This window comes from Triplophysa dalaica, chromosome 9 (assembly GCF_015846415.1).
Source record: "Triplophysa dalaica isolate WHDGS20190420 chromosome 9, ASM1584641v1, whole genome shotgun sequence".
NCBI lineage: Eukaryota > Metazoa > Chordata > Actinopteri > Cypriniformes > Nemacheilidae > Triplophysa > Triplophysa dalaica.
Genome location: NC_079550.1, coordinates 15106905 through 15125905, shown reverse-complemented (window position 1 = coordinate 15125905; position 19001 = coordinate 15106905). Strand labels below are relative to the sequence as shown.

At 39.0% G+C, this 19001-nt stretch overlaps 3 protein-coding genes across 4 annotated transcripts; 2 read left to right on the top strand and 1 right to left on the bottom strand.

The window, feature by feature from the left end:
- Positions 1 to 124: 124 nt before the first annotated feature.
- Positions 125 to 8213, top strand: scarf1 (scavenger receptor class F, member 1). The gene is given in 12 exon segments (XM_056756845.1): positions 125 to 1322; positions 1715 to 1773; positions 1943 to 2044; positions 2635 to 3166; positions 4020 to 4238; positions 4520 to 4648; positions 4759 to 4862; positions 5137 to 5245; positions 5324 to 5448; positions 5557 to 5685; positions 7142 to 7720; positions 7723 to 8213. Coding segments are annotated over 12 exon segments (2673 nt in total). The 5' UTR covers positions 125 to 1224; the 3' UTR covers positions 8211 to 8213.
- On the bottom strand, positions 8191 to 13504 carry vtna (vitronectin a). Of its 2 annotated transcripts, none has more exons than XM_056756850.1 (9): positions 13398 to 13504; positions 11564 to 11625; positions 11347 to 11466; positions 10861 to 11229; positions 10485 to 10624; positions 10228 to 10384; positions 9731 to 9883; positions 9185 to 9652; positions 8191 to 9100 (listed from the first exon to the last, which is right to left on the bottom strand). In XM_056756850.1, exons 2-9 carry the CDS (start codon positions 11613 to 11615, stop codon positions 8979 to 8981), a joined length of 1581 nt encoding a protein of 526 aa, XP_056612828.1. In that variant the 5' UTR covers positions 11616 to 11625; positions 13398 to 13504; the 3' UTR covers positions 8191 to 8978. The 2 variants fall into 2 exon arrangements, with proteins under 2 accessions (XP_056612828.1, XP_056612827.1); XM_056756849.1 differs by lacking the exon at positions 13398 to 13504 and adding an exon at positions 11711 to 11733.
- Positions 12628 to 18665, top strand: sarm1 (sterile alpha and TIR motif containing 1). The gene is made up of 8 exons (XM_056756846.1): positions 12628 to 13772; positions 15139 to 15757; positions 15886 to 16098; positions 16214 to 16305; positions 16380 to 16706; positions 16868 to 17057; positions 17216 to 17337; positions 17570 to 18665. Exons 1-8 carry the CDS (start codon positions 13318 to 13320, stop codon positions 17688 to 17690), a joined length of 2139 nt encoding a protein of 712 aa, XP_056612824.1. The 5' UTR covers positions 12628 to 13317; the 3' UTR covers positions 17691 to 18665.
- The last annotated feature ends 336 nt before the right edge of the window (positions 18666 to 19001 follow it).

The window sequence follows — 19001 nt, the reverse complement described above, 5'->3', positions numbered from 1 at the left end:
AACCTGTTGGTAAAAACCAATATACTGTGTAAGAAAAAAATAAAATGCCTGAAGTGTGATTGTATATGTCTAATGCACTTAAACGTGCCGTGTATAATTTTTTGGTGAATCTATTGACAGAAATGCAATATAATATATATAACCACAGGTATATAACCAGAGGTGTATGAAGACATTAGATAATGGTGTGTTATGTTTTATTACCTTAGAATTAGCTATTTCTATCTATATACTCCTACATCTTGTTTCTACAGTAGCCGTAAATACGTTATCTCCTTCGATAAAGAAGCGAATACGCGACGACATCCTAGTCCTGTGTTAGCCTCCGTAGTGCTTTGAAAGGGAAGAGTGAGCAGTTGGTTGCAATTCACAACCTCACCACTAGATTCTGCTAAATTGTTTACACTGGAACTTTAACTTTTAAAAAGGGTTAAAACTTGTGATCTATTCTAAATCTATTTTAAATATGCTGGCCCAGGTTTCTTTATTAGCGCTGTTAACTGTCTGTGTTGGCACGTGCCTGCAACATGGTTTAAGTCGAGTTGTAATAGATGTGTTAGTCTTAAGGTGTTTCCTGAGAAAGAGGAAGAATGGGTTTCCTCCAGAGGAAATCAGAGATAATGGGTGCCTGTGTGTTTTAAAGTCCTTTGGCGTAATGTATTTCTGAAGTTATGTCTGTGCATAAAGTAATTTTTTGGACCTTAAGAATGAAAAATGAATGTTGGCTACTAAAAAGTGATGAAAAAGCAAAGCGTTTCTTTCAGTTTCAGTGTGATGGCGGCCTCAGGGTTCTCTTTTTAGTCTGCATTCTGAAATAAGTCAATTTTCAGTCAACACAATAAATGTTGTCGGTTATATTTGTGATTTATGTGGGGATGAGGGAACAAAATAACTAGTGTAGAGATTAAAAAAAGATGAGATCATGTTGGCATTAAAAACACCCGACCCCTCCCTCCCTGAAGTTTGGGCCTTGATTTTTTTTTGCCTTTAAACAACCAGTGGCTTGTTGAATTAGAGGAAGCTGCCTTTTCTTCCTCAGGAAACTTGCAGAGGAAACAAAAGGATTTCGGAGAGCCCATTTTACTACAGGCCACTTAGATCACTGGAGAAAGAGAAACCGGGTCTGTTCTGTTAAATAAGTACAGAACTGACCACTGTACTATTGCGGTGGTGTCAAAGGGGGTTTTGGTTGGTTCGGTTCCTCCCTTGATACAGTGACAGGGGATGGACATCTTTCTCTCATTAGGACTGATGCTTTTGTGTGTTCAATGCTCAGCTCAGAAACTCTCACCAACGAGGAAGAATGTCTGCTTGAATCCCAGGTACTGATATCTCGTGTCATTTTCGTACGTTTGATATTTATTTATACATGCTATTACATAAATTAGTTTTTTGGGTGTGTCATTGAAAGTGTCGGGTTTCTTGAAATAATGAGAATAGATAATGTTATGTTTTTATGATACTGATATGTTTGAGTAGATTTAACATGTTTTTTTATTAGTTATTTTAAGTAGTGTGGTCGTTGTCAGTTGTTTGAATGAGTGCCGTCCCTAAAGCTAATGTAAAAGGGAAACATACCCAAAACAATTAATATTTATGTTTGAATTCAATTTTCACTCAAAATGTATACAATAATATATTAAATAAGAATATTTCATTTTCCCTAGTGTCATTTGAATCCCATAATATATTAAATGATATATTTCCTCAACAGAGACTCTTCTCCTATATGTTGTTCTGGATGGAGCCAGCAGGGTGATGAATGTACAGTCCGTGAGTGTCGAAGCATCACAGATAGTTAATACAAATGCCTTCTGTTTGTTTTTGATGGCTAAAAAACAGTTTTTTTTCTGAAGGCCTGTTGAGGTCAGCAGGTTTGAATGGTTTTGTTATGTTAATATCCGTGGTTTCAGTCATCTGGGTCTCTGTCTTGTTTTCTCAGCACTCTGTGAGGGAGAGAGAGCTTGTCTACAGGATGAAGTGTGTGTTTACCCTGGACTCTGCCGATGCAAACCTGGATTTTATGGGTACCAGTGCAAGACGAGTGAGTAAAATTGATTTAAAGGGGTAGTTCACCCCACAATTATAAATGTGATCATTTATTTAAGATATTTTGAGAAATGTCAATGTACAATGGAAGTCAATGGGGGTTAATGTTGGTAATCAGCGTTCTTCAAAATATCTTCTTTTGTGTCCTGTTAAAGAATGAAATACAGGTTTGTAATGAGATAAATGATGAAAAAAACATTATATTTTGAGGGGTCTGATCCTTCCAATGATTTCAATATCTTCAGTTCTTTAGGATGTAACTGTATCCCCAAAACATATATAGATATAATATATCCGTCCTTCTGAAACCTATCTCCATATTTCGTAATTTTTATTTTTGCACTAAATCGTTATTGTAAGTCACTGGGTTTTGCAAATATCTAACCTATAAAAAGTGTTTAAAAAGTGCTCGTCATTTTTTGACAACACAGTATTTAGTAATTAAAAAATTATGATGTTTTTCCGTTTTCTGAAAACTGGTGAATTTCGGAAGGTTTCGGACGAACAGCGGCTATATATTAATGTAGATTACAATGAATGTATATTACAAGTTCCTATATTATGATACATTTTTCTTCTGTATAGCATGCCCTTCTGAGTTTTGGGGGCCAGACTGTCGGGAACGCTGTCCTTGCCACCCTCATGGGCTGTGCGACCCAGTAACAGGCAAGTGCTCATGCTTTCCTAGCCGCTGGGGCAACCAGTGCAAAAACATCTGCAAATGTTGGCCTCATGGGAAATGTGACCCCGTCTACGGCAACTGCACCTGTGACGAGGGATGGTGGACATCAACATGTTCCAAAGCCTGTCAGTGCCACGCTGGCACATCCACCTGTGACCAAGCCACAGGCCGCTGTCAGTGCAATGAGCTCTACTGGGGCCAAAAGTGCAGTTTGAGGTGCAATTGCTACGTGTCTCCTTGCCAGCAGCGCACTGGGGAATGTCAGTGCATCAATGGTTGGTGGGGTCCGTCCTGCGACCGCCGCTGCATCTGTGATCTAAGCCATGCCGACTGTCTCCCGTCGAATGGCACCTGTTGGTGTCACCCGGGTTACAAGAGCCCTTTTTGCAACGAACCCTGTAGTGAAGGAAAATATGGACGAGGATGTGAGAAGAGGTAAAGGTTTGAGTAATCTCTCTGTAAAATACTAAAATGTAGATATTGTGTTCACATACTCAATAAAGAATTCAAAGGCAATGATATAGAAATAACTGTTATTAAAGTGGTCTGCCACTTTTTTATGAGTCACCCTTGAACAGATATTTACTTTTGGATTTTAATCATATGAACAATTTTAATAAAGGATTACAATAAAAAAAATCTGATTAAAGATTCACCCAAAATTAAACTTCTTTCATCTTCCTGTTTACTTGAACACAAAAGAAAAAAATACATTATTTATTTAGTTGTTTAGTTTAATTCACAATAGCTATATTGTATATATACTTTGATGGTGTCCTTCTGAAACCTCATATCTCCATATTTCAAGATAAAATTAAAGATAAATCATTATTATAAGTCACCCTTTATGTTTGTCACTGAATTTTGCAAATATCTAACAGTTAAAAAGTGCTTGTCAACTTTGACAACACAGTATGTAATGATTTGAAAAGTAAAATTTTCAAAAATCCTGAAAAACTGTGAATTTGGACTTACAAGGTTGTAATTCAGCCATAGTATGCACACAAAATTATCCAATGTAATACAACTTAAAAGGAATTAAAAATGAAATAAAATATTTTTTTTTGAAAAAAGGGGTATGCCGTTTATTATTTTTGTGTATTATTAAATTGTGATTTATTTATTATCTGATACAGCAGATTTAAACATCAGTAAAACTGCGATTAGATACAATTTGTGTATAAAAGTGTAAGCATTTACATTTCATAATTTTTATTTGCGGATTTAAGTATTCAGTATAACCAAACATATTGCCTCTTGTATGTTGTTTTCATATGCACATGTATAGCTGTGGACACTGTGCGGGTGGCAGGCCTTGTTCTAAACAGGATGGCCTGTGTGATGCGTGTGAACCAGGATGGAATGGCACTCGCTGTGACCAACGCTGTCCAGAAGGTTATTATGGTCACGACTGTCAGGAGGTTTGCCCACAATGCAGAAACAAAGAGCCATGTAACCCGGAAACTGGAGTGTGCTTACGCTGTGACCCTGGCTGGACTGGACTAAGGTACAGATCTGTTAATATCTAGCTGGTGCCTGTCATTGTCTGGTCATATTCCTTGAAAGCACACTTCCTTGGATTTTGTTGCAAAATACATAGCAGTCTTTTAACAAGCTTGAGTATGGTTTGACTATGATTTATCACTTTGACAATACCCTAGGTTGCCCCAACAGGATCATACCTGTAAATAAATATAAAACAACATGCATTAGATGAAGGAATCTGCTGAATAACTACCTTTACTTCGTAAATACAAAATATTTCATGCTGGACTTCCCTCTCTGCAGATGTAACAAACCCTGCACAGATGGCACCTACGGAGATAGTTGTCGATTCCTGTGTAAAACATGCTATCACGGCCACTGTGATCATGTGACAGGAAGTTGCGTGTGTCTTCCGGGCTTCCATGGTGAGAGGTGAGGGTACATTGATATTAATAGGTTGTTTCTTCTTGGTGAAATGAATTTCCTTCAAATGTTACCTTTGATTTGAAAGCTCATCGCTCACTGTTTGTTCCCGTTTGTAGTTGTAACAATACGTGCCCTGTTCACCAGTACGGTGTCAACTGCACTTCTGTGTGTGACTGTGGGAATCTCGCCTGCCATCCAAGCACAGGGGCTTGCCCACACAGTATGTACAATACAGACACTATATAAGGTTCACATAAGTGAGAAAATTGCAAATGAGATTTATTTTTCACTTATTTTTTCTAGATATCAATAAGATTAAATAGGAACTTGGAACTTTTACTTAAATCTCATGTGTCTCAAATATTTATCCTAAGAAAAACACCCAGAAATCACACAGATGTATCTATGAAGCAATGTCACAAACTGAACTCTGAGGTAACAGTAACACAGATATCTGCCCCCCCATCCAATTCTATGTCTTTGTTTTGGTCTAGGTGGCAGAGAAGGCCTCTTAGCCGGGCTTTTGATCCCCCTGCTTATATTAGTACTTGCCTTGTTGTTCTGCTGCTGTTGTTGTGGAGGGCCAGTCGACGGAAAGGAAGGGTATGAATTTGTCATTTAAAATATGTAGAAACAAAGTCTGTATGTCATGAACCAATTTGTGCTAAACCCGTCCTCCAGTGTGGCCGTTGGGGATGGGAGTCCTGCAGTCCGCATGAAGCATCATGTTTACACCGTGCTGGCCAACATGACTTCAGCAATGCCTTGTATTTCCATGTGGTCGTCTGGTCTACCTAGAGTTACAGGTATTGTCTGCTGTCATTTATTCTGGTGGTGTATGTTGCTTACTCATAACTGTGATCGAGCATCAGAGTCATGGGAAAGTGAAATGTGCTGTTCTGTTTTTACTTTAGTGTCTCATCATGATCCTGAGCTCACCTTTAACCACAGCTTCATTGAACAGCCATCATCTGGTTGGGTGATTGATTCGTTTGAAACCGATGATGATGGAGAGGCTATCTACTGTGAACCCCCTAGAGAAGGTAGACAAAACTTTTAGTAACTCTGCTTATGTTAAGGTGTGATCTTATGTGGTCATACAAGTTGTAGTTTTAGTTTCGGCTGTTGTGTGTCAGTCGTTCTCCAAAGTCACAAGATACCTCTTTAAAGGGATCAGTTCACCCCAAAATAAAAATTCTGTCATGAGTTACCCTTAAGTTGTTCCAAACCTTTATAAATGTCTTTGTTCGGTTGAACATAAAGAAAGATATTTGGAAGAATGTTAGTTCTGGGGCATTATTGACTAACATCGTTGGGAAAATTATTGTATTTTTTGATGTGTTTAATACAAAAGAAGATATTTTGAGTAATTTAGGAAAGCAAACAGTTCTGGGGCACCTTTGACTACCTATGGTGGTCAATAATGCCCCAGAACCTGCCGATAACATTCTTCCAAATATCTTTATTTTTGTTCAACCGAACAAAGAAATTCATACAGGTTTGTAACAACAAGATAGGTGAGTAAATGATGACAGAAAATACAGTGTTGGTTGAACTATCCCTTTAATACATGAAAAGTATTTTCTAGACATCTTTAGACAGAGATTGAAAGATACAATTTTTTTTACATTTGTCTTAAAATTGAAAGCTTTTCCCTATTGTATGCTAATTGTACATTTAAAAATGTAATATACTTTAAATCTACTTTCTATGTATTTTCAGAAAAAGATAGGGGTGAAACAATATATTAAAGTATCGTATATTGTAATACAAAAACATTACAATATGTATCGTTGAGCTATTAAGATATGTGTGGTAGACTGTGGCAACATATTTTTAAATTAAATAATATTTTTTATGTCATTTTATTATTTCTCAGTGACTGATCTATTCAGTTTCTTAGTTTAGATAGAAATGGTTGAATTAAACCTTGAATATTGTCGATTCATTGACAAAATAACAAAAGTAAATAAAACAAAATTATGTTTTGGAGGAAAAATCTGTCATTTTTTTTTCCCCAAAAACATATTGTGATGTAATCGTAAACCCAGTGTATCATATTGAATCGTGAGCTTACCGTATCGTTATACCCCTTGTTGTAAATTAGCTGTACAATCAAAAATTCTTTAAAAAAATACCTGTAAAGTGGGACTCTTAGTTTTAAGTATTGAAATGGTATTAGTATTAGCTTAGTATAGTATAGAACATAAGTAGTAGTACATGCTACATGACATACACTTAAAAAAGAATTTACTTAAATAAATTAAATTACGGTATACTTCTTTTAAAAGAAAAACTATTATTGCACACTATCAAGGTGATTTGCAAAAGAATAAAAAGTCAAATTAAATGTGGGTCACACTGTGATCTAAAAACATATTTTTGTTACAAGATTTGATAAAATAAGTGACTTCATTCATAGAATTTATAATCCAGACAAAATCTGAGCAATAACCATAACCTATAAACTATACATGTTTTCCTTTGCTCCCCTCTCAGATATTCTAACTGTGGCCGGTGGGGAGCTCCAGGAGCTGAATTCCAAGTGTAACTTCTTCCTTGACCCGTCAAACTTCAGCACTGAGGACATGTCACAAGCCTTCGGTATCCCACGTACCTCCAGCATTGCCAAATCCAAACGTCCTTCAGTCTCCTTTGCCGAAGGCACAAAGTTCAGCCCTAAGGAGCGCCGCAGCTCCACCCAGGATCTGCCTGGTTCTGTCCGAAAACCCAAAACTTGGGGGGTCCTGATGCTCTCGGCCCTCCAGGGAGGTCAAGGAAACCACAGTGAGGACGACGCAAAAAAGGCAGAAGAGAAAAATGAAGAGAACATCTCCTCTGAGGAGCAAGCAGCTACCACTGAGACACCAGAAGCAGGCTCGGAAAGATACAGCTCTGGTCCTTTAAGAACTCCTGTTAATGTTCCCAGTGGGAGGCGGCGAACCCTTTCCACCACAAAAAAAAACGGCCACCCTCAAAGCTCCTCTGACGGGGGACGAGAAACAGATTCAGATGCAGAGAGACTGACAACTGTGTATGTGACTGTAGGCAAGACCCCAAATATGGCAAAACAGAGTCCAGCTCAGAGGGGCCCGTGCAGGCTATGCTGCGCAGACTGGGCAGTCTCCAGAGACAGAAAGAGATGGCCGCCCAGCCCAAAGGCAGGGGACAAGCCATTGCCAAGCCTCCGAGGAGGAAGCTGGGAGCACGGGCCAGTGCGTGGGAGCAAACCACCGGGTCAGGCAATGCGGAGGTGGTCATGAGGAAACCTAGTCGCAAGAAGCACCTCAGCTCTCCCTGTATAGTCCAGACTACAGATTTTCCTCAGGACAACAGCGCCCCCAAGAGGCCCCTGTCCTCTATTTTAAAAAGTGTTCCAGAGAGTGATGTGCGTAGGTCTTTGTTGGAACAAGACAGTCAAACAGATGCTCCAGAAGAACATGAATATGAGACTGTGGCTCCATCGGATGGAGTCTCCACCTCTTCTGAGGTTCTTATCAATGAGACAGTTGTGGGTCAAGCAGAAATTGAACCTAGTTATGAGAATGTTTATGTAAAAGATTCATAATGTTTATTTAAAAGCATTGAAAAGACTCTTTACTAATTAAAGGGAGGTGGATTACAGTATGCAAGTAAGGTTTGCAATTTAATAAACATAACTACACATTAATGGACAAACGTGGGAATTGTTTTGTTTATATATTCTCATTATTTCCATTGTTGTAACTTTTGCCTCTTTTTAAAAAATACTGCGTTTGATTTAGAGGTTTTAATACCTATTGCCAAACGCGGTCATTTCTCATCATTTATTCACCTTAATCTCATTCAATTGACTCTTTCTAAAGGTGAACACAAAAGGAGATATTTTGAGAAATGTGTCAGCAGTTTTGTGTTCATACAGAAGTCAAAGAGCTAATATTGTTAGGTCACCAGCGTTCCTCAAAATTTCTTCTGGTGTGTTCTGCAAAAAAAAGAAAGATTACAAATCACCAATCAGGAATGTTCATCAGGGGTTGAACTTTGTCCCTACAGATTTTGCTGACTATCGGAGACATTGCCCTGTTCCCAAGATAAGACCAAACAGTTATTGATTTGAAATCGGATGATTTAGATCAGTAGTTTTTAACTGTTTCTACTTCAGAACCCAGATTTTATATTGAACTGCTGAGAACACCAAGTGATTCTTTGTGTACACCTTGTATATTACATTTCATGACAAAAGTACTCCAAATAATCTGAACAATAAAAAGAAATACGGCATTAGAGATGAAATGATTGTCCTTTGCGAAGACATCTTATTTTTCTTGTATGAAATTATCAGTATTAACAGTATAAATTATCTCTTTTCTGCTCCAGGTGTGTCTTTACAGCCGAGCCAGTATTTGCCAATAGGTCTTGGGTATGGAGGGTTTGCCGTGTCAACTCTCTTGGTCTGTAGATTCACTCTGTAGTACTTATCTGTAAAGAAGAAGGTTGTCATCTATATATATAATAGTGCAAGCAAATATTCTAGAGCTGTAAAAACCATTTCAAATGCATTACCTCCTGTGAAGAAGTAGACGCTTTGTAAGGGCTGTCTCCTGCGCAGTATGTCATAGACTATATCTTCAGAAGGGTTGTATCTAGATTCATAATCATTGTCATTCCGCCTGTTATAATAGTCCCTGCGTCTGTCCTGGTCTCGCCATCTGTCCTGCCCAAACCTCTGAGCCATCTCCTGTCCAATGTTGATGCCCCTTTCAGCAAAGGTCTCCCAGTATGGAGATCTATTCTGCCTTCGCCTGGATCCCCATTGCTGGTTTCGTTGTTGGTCCCACTGCTGCCCCCTTTGTTGGTTCCATTGCTGGTCCCACTGCTGGGTCCATCCCCTCTGGTAATTTCTATCCTGTTGCCTCCTGCTGGGCCATCTTGGAGTAACGTAGAGTCTGCCAGCTAGCACAGCATCAACAGGAGATTTGATGCCTTTCCAGTCTTTGCTTATGAAACGATGGCCACCACGGTGACTTTGAGCTGGACAAAAGTGGTCCAAAAGCTTTAGATTGTGCAACAGAAGCAATCCCACTTTCACAGTCTTCAGAATTTGCTTACCTCCTCCGAAAAGCTGGTTGAAGTGTTCAACCCATCGGTCGTTGTAAATATCAGTGTATCTGCTGAAGAGAGCTGAAGGAGATCTTAAAGACATTGTAAAGCACTCCTCATGGGTTGGCTGGTGCTTGAATTCATACTGGTAATACTCGTCTCCTAAAAACAGTTCAGTTGGTAAAGTTAAAGGGAAAGTTCACCCAAAAAGGAAAATGATTTATCCTTTTTCTCATCCTCATGTCATTCCATACCTGTTGCAGAACACAAAAGAAGATATTTTGAAGAATGTTGGTAACCAAAGAACACTGGACGCCAATGACCTTCATTGTGTGGATGCAAAACCAATGACATATTTCTCAAAATATCTTATTTTGTGTTCCATAGAAGAAAGAGTCTTGTATGTCTTGCTTGACAAGCAGGTGAATGCAGTTTTGTTTTGGGGTGAACTTTCCAAACATGAAAGTACATTTAAATAATTGTATTGATTTTAGATTAGGCCTGACCTTTAAAAAAATAAACCTTCTCTTTGCCATGATGGCTGTGAGCAGGAATGGCAAAGGCAGCATCCAGGTGGTCTGGTATCTTTTCGAATCCCACAGATATATCTCGTGGGAAGTCCTCATCTAGAACACCATCATCAAACCTCCAGTATTTATTACCCTGACAATAATGTAATAAAATATAATTCAATATTGCTGCTTACAATTATCTGTGAAACATTTAATTACAAATGTGCACTTTTCATTTAGTCTATTCATACTTTGAATATGTAAGTCTTTCCTTGGCAGTTTATGCGAGTGAAGGCAGCATCTATCGGACCTTCAATTCCCCAGACGTCTTGGATGAGCTTTGGGTACCCCGGCAAAACGGATCTCTCATCCAGCTCAAAAAAGTATTTTCCTGCCGAATACATGTCAATATTCAAGCACAATTATAATTCTAAACAAATCGGGGTGAAAGAGGTTACGTTGTGAATTTAAAAAATATATCTTTGATATGGTCAACAAATACCACACAACAAATATTTTTTAATGTCTTTGGTTTTTAGTTTTCATTCTTTATTAATTTACATAAACACAAAAGTCCAACTGTGTTTACTTTTACATTAACTGTTTGTCCTTAATAAAACCACTCACCCCTGAAGGCGAAGATAGAGCCATTTTTGAGCTGCATGAAGGAGTCAAAAGGTCTTCCGCTGCACACCTCAGCATCGGGGTCTTGGGCTTTTGTTGGTTTGGGGTCTACAGGTGTGGGTGTCCTTGCAGTGGTGATGGGGTCTTTGAGTCTATCGGGTAATGGTGTAGTTGCAGCAGCTTCGATTGTGGGATTTGCATCAGTTTTGTCTAAGCTTTGTAAAGTTGGTGTCAACAGGCTGGAAATTTCGGCAAAGGTTTCTGAAGAAGGGATCAGGAGTGTTTGCTTTAAACTGGACACGACAGGAACCTCGGTGCTGTTTGTGTCCTCATCATAATCCTCAGGATATGAAGGGAAGGTGTCTCCCCGAGCTGTGAATTTACGTTAACAACAGTTTTCTCCTCAGTTTTTATGGGATTCTTTGAAAGTAGAAGGTCTCGAAATACACAATTAATGTGCTTAAGTGAGTAAATAAGTAAGTATCTTACTTCTAATACGACAAATGGACTCATAATCCTTGCAGCAGGTCTGGTAGTATGAGCACATTGAGTCACACTGGCAAGTTTTGGTGGCGTCAAAACCATTTTCACACCTTTCGATACACGACTCTGACACAAAGAATTGTCAAGAAACACATTTCTTACTGAAATAATTTGTGGTGGCATAAAACATATCAAAAGAAATGTATAATATAGGAAACTATACCTTCAAGTGCATATGTGAAGCTCAGCAGTCCTAGCAGGAAGATTAACTTCATCCTGATGTTTCTGATGAAGACACAAGAGAAATGAGACCACGTACTGAAAACAGCACACAAAGAGATCTGTGAATCAATACTGGGGGGTTGCTTACCCTCTCATGTTTACTTTAATTGTTTGCAACATGTAGGCCTATATATTCACACTATTATATTTTTCAATGTATTATCCTTTATTCTGTATCTATGTTATCAATGCAAATGTTTTAACAACCGTTAATGCACGTTTACAATTTCCAACAAAACATAGTCTGTATATCTGTAGTCCACCATAATGGTCTTTTGCAAGTGCATTGCTTAAGCTTCTAGTAAACACTGTTGACCTTAGTGAAAAGTTGATGATTAACACAACAGTCTACCTAAACATTGTAATGAACATAACTTACCATAGTTTAACCATGGTTTTTAAACCAACACTATGGTAATACAACTGGTTATCAATCTGCCACAAACTCTTTGGTCCCTTCACTTACACTAATAAGTTCCTTCAAGTTTTTGTCGCTTTTCAATGTTTCATATGACATTTTATTTAAAAAATACCATAGTAGCATATTTTTCCCTAAAAACAAAGTCTACTGTAATAGTAGCTAATATGAAACCAATAAGCAAATATTTATGATCAAATACATTTTACATCTAGTCATTTAGCAGATGCTTCCAACCGACTTACAGGTGGGGTAAGCAATGGAAGCAATTGGGACAACAAAAAGCATAAGTGCACTGGTCTCATTTAACCTAACAGAGCTAAGTTATTATTATTATTTTTATTTTTTTATTATAAAGAGTAGAGAATAAATACCTGAATTATTATAGCCTAATTTTCCTTATTAACATCCCAGAGAACACTAACATGTAAAATCCTTCAAAAAGATCCCAACGAGCTATTCCTGAGAATTGAATTTCTATTATTTATAATCCCAGATAACAAACTAAAAGATATCTAACGTTCGATGAATTAATGTTGTATTTTGACGTCGTTACCATCTTTCTCCACTAGATGGAGCCGAACATTGAATCGCAGAGCTACTGATGCTGAGGGTGATGCTCCACAGCAAGTGTGTGTGACTGAACTGGGCGGGTCTAGACGAAGATGCTTGAAGATGCTGTTTTACTCGAGAGCATTGGTTGTATTTGAAATATAATCATATTGCTTCGCTTTACAATAACCTTAAGGGACGCTTTCGAGGACTGTGACTTAAATTTAACCGAAGGCAGCAAAAGGAAACTGGAAATCGACTTTGTTCAGCAAAACTGAATTCAAAGACGTCGCGGCAGCTATACAAACCGGTTGATGTCATTCAATCTATCTGTCTATATTTTTACACGATCCCTCGTTTCAGCGACTTCTCTCTTTGTTAGTTTCACGACGGTTTTTGTAAACAAAATCGATGCGGGCCTTGTCTGAGACATAAAGGCTTTTATTTATATGGTATTTAAATAAACTAATACTGTTTTTTTGGGAGGGCTCTAATGTTTACTTTTGGTTTTGATATGGAAGTAAACGAGTGCTGTTAATACATCTGCCAATAACGCTTTGTTTGGGGAAAATAACACAGGCCTACACGTTTGCATGCATGCAGGCCAGTGTCTTCGTGACGGCTGAAGGAAACAAAGAAACACAATTCACACAAGGACACGACAGCCGATTGCATTCAGAGAATTGTCACCACAGGCCCGCTGATCTTTAAAAAACAGCCGGTAGATGTTTTTGTCCGCCGTCGTTTACATCAGTAAGCTTTGCCGGTATTTCTCAATGTTTAGCTCTGACAGACTCACGGTTACCGAATATGTCAGTCGACTGCATAGCCGGAGGACGAGCTCTGACCCCAAAGCCGTTTCTCCCGGGCACAGCACCGACGTACAGGCCGCGCTGGACGTCTCTCTCCCCGCGCTGCGCTCCGCCATCAAAACGCTGAAGTCTTCCAGAGACACCTGCGATGTGGACGACACCCGTCGCGCCATCGCTGAATGTTTCCAGCTGGTTGAGGAGGCCTGGATCTTGCCCACCGTGGGTCGACAGGTGGCTGAGGAGATCTGCAACAGAATCAGGTTAGATGGAGGATTGGAGTTGCTTTTGCTGTTGCTACAGACGCCTGCTGTGGAAATCACCTACGAGTCTGCAAAGCTCCTGGAACAGATACTGGTCTCGGAAAACAGGTAAAACATTTATATTTAAGTATGTTGTTCATAATTAAAAATAAAAATCATCATTGATCACCGTCTTATAACGCGCTCGTTGGAATGCTTGATTCTGATTGGCCAGTCGCTACATTTGCATGTTCGTTATTCCCAACGGCTCAGATCTTCCACGTAGCCGTTGGAAACAGTCGCGACGACGGAAGTTCAAACTTTTCGCGGTTCACGTTATTCATGGAGCCTTCAGATAGTTCCAGGAAGTTATGTTTCCTCTTTAAATGCGTTATTTATTTCTTTGTTATTCATTAAATTACCTATTCGTCACACTAGTGTATAGTAACTTACTTGAACTGTTGAAGCTCCATTGCTGTTAAAAAACTGTTCATTGGAGTCAAAGGAGTTGACGTGACTCTTTCGCAATGGCGTTATTACCAGATAACAACCGCTCAAAAGTAATAACACACGGTAACCCGGATGCAGCAAATCTTTGGACAGGTTTTTTCTTACAAATTAAATATATATTTTTATTTTAGAAACATATATGCCGCTTTATTTATAAATGAGTGAACCAAATTGACTGTTCATGACATTTAAACGTTGTTCAAACAGCTTTTTCCTGCGAAAGGTCTGCATTCGGTAAAAGTAAGCTAATAAAATACTTTAACTTCACATTTCATGTTCGTTTTTCTCATGTCGGCATGTAGCCATGTAATAAGTCAGATAATGTACAAGCAGCCAGTTGTTATCGCCTGTACATTATCCCCTACATGTCCTTCAAAACATCTACAATTTTTTTTCTGTGGAACATAAAAGAAGATATTTTGATAAAATGTCTTAGTGGTTTTGTGTCCATATAATGGAAGTCAACGGGGACCATTGTAAGCATACTTCAGAATATCTTATGTTGTGTTCTGCAAAAAATGTCATACAGGTTAAAAATGACAGAATTAAACTTTTTGGTAGAACTATCACTTTAAGTTTGTTTGATTTAAAACGATAAAAAAGCAAACATTTGTTCATATTTTGATTGTCAAAGTCATTGGTAAATATTTATAGTTATTTCAGAATGAATAACACATGCCAGTTGACCTTTAAATAAAGAAAACAGCAACCACAAATGTATTATTTTTCTCATCATAGTTTAAACATAATATTTGTAGTGAAACTGTGATAATACGCTTTTACTATAATAAAACCATGGGGTCCGTTTGCTAAAAATAATTCCAGTTGAATTTGTACTATAAAAGGTCCACCATCATCTATTGATGCCTCTTGGTTTGATCTAAGTAAAATGCAAGTTGTGCATTAAGTGTCAATATCCTCAACTGCTTATTATGTTTGTCTACTACAGTGAATTTTTACGAAATTGCTTTTCTTTCCTCTTCAGGGATTACGTGGCACGTATGGGCCTGGGTGTCATACTTAACCTGACCCGTGAGCAGGAGGACGCCCAGTTGGCACGCAGCGTATCGGGCATTCTTGAGCACATGTTTAAACACACGGAGGATACATCTGCCCAGCTCATCAGTAACGGCGCCCTGGACACGCTTCTGTTCTGGTGCCGTGGAACGGACCCAACCGTGCTGCGGCACTGCTCCGTTGCCCTGGCTAACTGTGCCATGTACGGCGGGAACCGCTGTCAGCGTCTGATGATAGAGAAACAGGCAGCTGAATGGCTGTTCCCTCTGGCATTCTCTAAAGAGGACGAGCTGATCCGTTTCCACGCCTGTCTTGCCGCGGCTGTTTTGGCGGCTAATAGGGAAATTGAGAACGAGGTGGTGAAGTCGGGCACTCTGGAGCTGGTGGAGCCCTTCATCGCCTCATTAGACCCTGATGAGTTTGCACGCAACCTGCTGGACAGCTCGGACAACATGCAGGGCCGCACAGCTGCAGACCTGCAACACTTGCTACCCCTGCTGGACGGTACACGGCTGGAGGGGAAATGCATTGCAGCGTTCTACCTTTGCGTTGAGACCAGTATTAAATGCCGGCAGCGTAATACCAAGGTTAAACACGTAATGCTTTCTAGTACTGATGGCAGTTGTACAGAACTTATTCATAAAAAGGAAAACACAGTGAGTTTCTTTGAATAAAAGGAAATAAATATTGATGTTTCCTGCACATTTGTACTCAGATATTTCAGGAGATCGGTGCCGTTCAGAGTCTTAAAAGAATCGTCATGTACTCCAGTAATGCCACTGTGTGCTCTCTGGCTAAGCGGGCACTGAGGATGATGGGTGAGAGCATACCGAGACGTGTCTTGTCATCTGTGCCCAACTGGAAGATGGGAGAGGTGCAGACATGGCTGCATCAGATTGGCTTCAATGCATTCAGTGATCAGTTTCAGGTTTGTTCCCAACTCCCATTTCTTGGTCAGCAACACAGTGAATATACTTAATAACATATCTAGATGCCAGAATTAAACTTTTTTTGCAGTAATTGAAAGATTCACTGTGTCTCAGGAGTTGCAGGTTGATGGAGATCTCCTGCTGAACATCACAGAACAGGATCTGATTCATGACCTAGGCATGAAATCTGGGCTAACTCGGAAGAGGTTGGTACTTTTAACCTTAGAGTATTTGTGTTTAACATTATGTTTTGTCATAACCTCTGGCTACCACTGTTCAGGTTTTTAAGAGAGCTGCGAGTGCTGAAGACCTATGCCAACTACTCCACGTGTGACCCCAATAACCTCGCTGACTGGCTGGCCGACATAGACCCACGATTCCGACAGTACACCTACGGACTAGTGCAGTCTGGGGTCGATCGGAACAGCATCGCTCACATCACAGATCAACAGCTGCAGTCTGACTGTCACATAGACAACGGGATCCATCGCGCCAAGATTCTATCGCCTGCCCGCCGTCCCACCAAACCCTGCTTAACTGATTCCCAGCCTGCTGGCCCTGATGTGTTCATCAGTTACCGTCGCACCACGGGTTCACAGCTTGCCAGGTCAGACCACAGAACCAGGGTTGCCAGTGGGCCATTTAATGACAGTATGATTGTATTTTCACTCTGGCTTTAAAAAAAAGATGTCTTTAAGGTTGAATGCTTCAGTTAACCGTAGCAGAAAATGAAAGTAACTAACCCCATGCTGTTCTGTCTCTATATAGCCTTCTAAAGGTGCATCTACAATTACGTGGATTCAGCGTCTTCATTGATGTGGAGAAGCTGGAGGCCGGCAGGTTCGAGGAGAAGCTGATCACGAGCGTGCAGCGAGCACGCAACTTCATCTTGGTCCTGTCAGCCAATGCATTGGACAAATGCATGGGGGATTCTGCAATGAAGGATTGGGTCCATAAGGTTTGATGCCTATTTTAAAAGAATTGTTATTCTTAGAGATTAATCCAACGACTGATAACATCTTACAAAATGATGCGTACAAATATGGCCTACATTTAGATCTAAATATATCTAAACTATTGTATTGAAACATAAATCTTGAGTAATGTTATCCACAGGAAATCGTCTCAGCTCTAAATGGAAAGAAAAACATTGTTCCTGTCACTGATAACTTTCTGTGGCCTGATCCAGCCTGTCTGCCAGAGGATATGAGCACCATTCTCAAATTTAATGGCATTAAGTAAGTCAACACTAAACTTGATGAATGTGCTGTTGTTGACTGATAAAGTCTTGTAGCACTTTGCTATAGACACGTGCCTTTTGACATACAATATGCAGGTTTATTTTTGCTCTGTACCTTGGAGTTGTTTATATACTAGTACTATATTCAACAGGAGATTTTAATTTGAAGAGTCTTGTTTATAACAGGTGGAGCAATCTAATAAGTTTATGTAAATGGTTCAATGTTACAGGTGGTCTCACGAGTATCAGGAAGCCACTATAGAGAAGATTCTGCGTTTTCTGAAGGGAGGCCCAAGCCAGGAGCAGCCAGATACAGCAAAAACAGATCAAATAGAGCCACAAAAGAAATGACAAATTAATATGAATATATCTTAATACCGAATATACAGGGGTTCTTAGTAATGGTCGCCGTGTAACCAGAACACTATAGCCTGCCCCGTATGCATGTAGCTGAATTTTCTTGGGAGTTCTTTCCAAAGAATATTCTGTGTTATTTACTTCTTAATGTCTGTAAGCATCATTTGTAGCTGTTTATAGACAACAAATTGTAAATAACTTGGAAAGTTTCTTGCTATATTAACCGATGGTGTCCCTCACATACTATTTATTGACCATTCCCCAAAATCTATGTGAGACATTCTTTAACTCAGGAAGCTGAATTTGATTTCCGAATTGTCAATGCAAAAACGTAATGGGCATAGTCAATCTCCTATGTTTAGATATTAATGATGAGATAATCCTCGCTTCAGTTTCATTATTGGTTTAACATGGACACAAATGAAAAGCCTTAAAAGACTTCAGACATACGTAGTGCTTTTGCTTCTTTAGAAATTAATTTGCAGCAGAGGTCTGGAAATTGTAGAGCAGTTGAACATATGTTTGGTGCACCGGTTGTTACATGTTAGTTATTTTATTATGTAGCTGATTTGCGTCACCCACTAGTCAAAGAACTCATTTTTTCAACTGCAGAGATTCTGTATGTACCACATCAGTTCATGGAAATATTATGTTCATGACGCACCTCATACAGTATTAAAAAATACTCTAAAACAATAGTAACATTACTCCATATGGATTTTTAGTTTTTAGGATTTGCCAGAATATGCAGCAAATTTAATTCATTTTCATGTTCACTGTGAAGAAGCAACGTATGAAACAATGAGCGATGCTATTGAACATTAACAGTACTAACACCTCAAGATATTCTCAAAAGCTCCCTACTGTTGCCTTATGATGTTCTTCTGGCTTTTTATGTGAAATACAAATTGAACAATCAAAATGACTTTTTTCATAAATAAACAGCAATAAATTTGTTTTTGGAAAACATCCCTTTATTTTCCATTTCTCTCAAACGTGCAGGTTACAGTGGTTGTTAGTATTCTTGTTTACAGAAAAGGTTTCTCATGGCACCTTCAGATAAACAGGAAGCATAAAAAAATTCACATTCACAAAATTCTTATGTAAATCATGACCTGTGACGTCCTGAGCTTGACACATGGCTTTTTAATAATCACACAGAATGTCTTCACAGAGAACTATGCAAATCAAGATCACAGGCTGATGCTGTAAGTGGTCACCTGATGTCCAGTATTGCATGTTGTTTAATATATTTTTGATAATCACCATTTTAATTTAAAAGCATTAAACTACCCTTCAAAAGAA

Excerpts from the sequence above, each read along its gene's own strand:
- vtna (XM_056756849.1), bottom strand. Across the intron at positions 11,467-11,563 it reads CTTCACATATGCACTTGAAG|AGTCGTGTATCGAAAGGTGT; the intron begins GTATAGTTTCCT and ends TCTTTGTGTCAG. Across the intron at positions 9,653-9,730 it reads CAACCAGCTTTTCGGAGGAG|CTCAAAGTCACCGTGGTGGC; the intron begins GTAAGCAAATTC and ends ACTTTTGTCCAG.
- sarm1 (XM_056756846.1), top strand. The coding sequence starts at position 13,318 with ATGTTTTTGTCCGCCGTCGTTTACATCAGTAAGCTTTGCCGGTATTTC. Across the intron at positions 16,707-16,867 it reads ACGGGTTCACAGCTTGCCAG|CCTTCTAAAGGTGCATCTAC; the intron begins GTCAGACCACAG and ends GTCTCTATATAG. Across the intron at positions 17,338-17,569 it reads CTCAAATTTAATGGCATTAA|GTGGTCTCACGAGTATCAGG; the intron begins GTAAGTCAACAC and ends TCAATGTTACAG.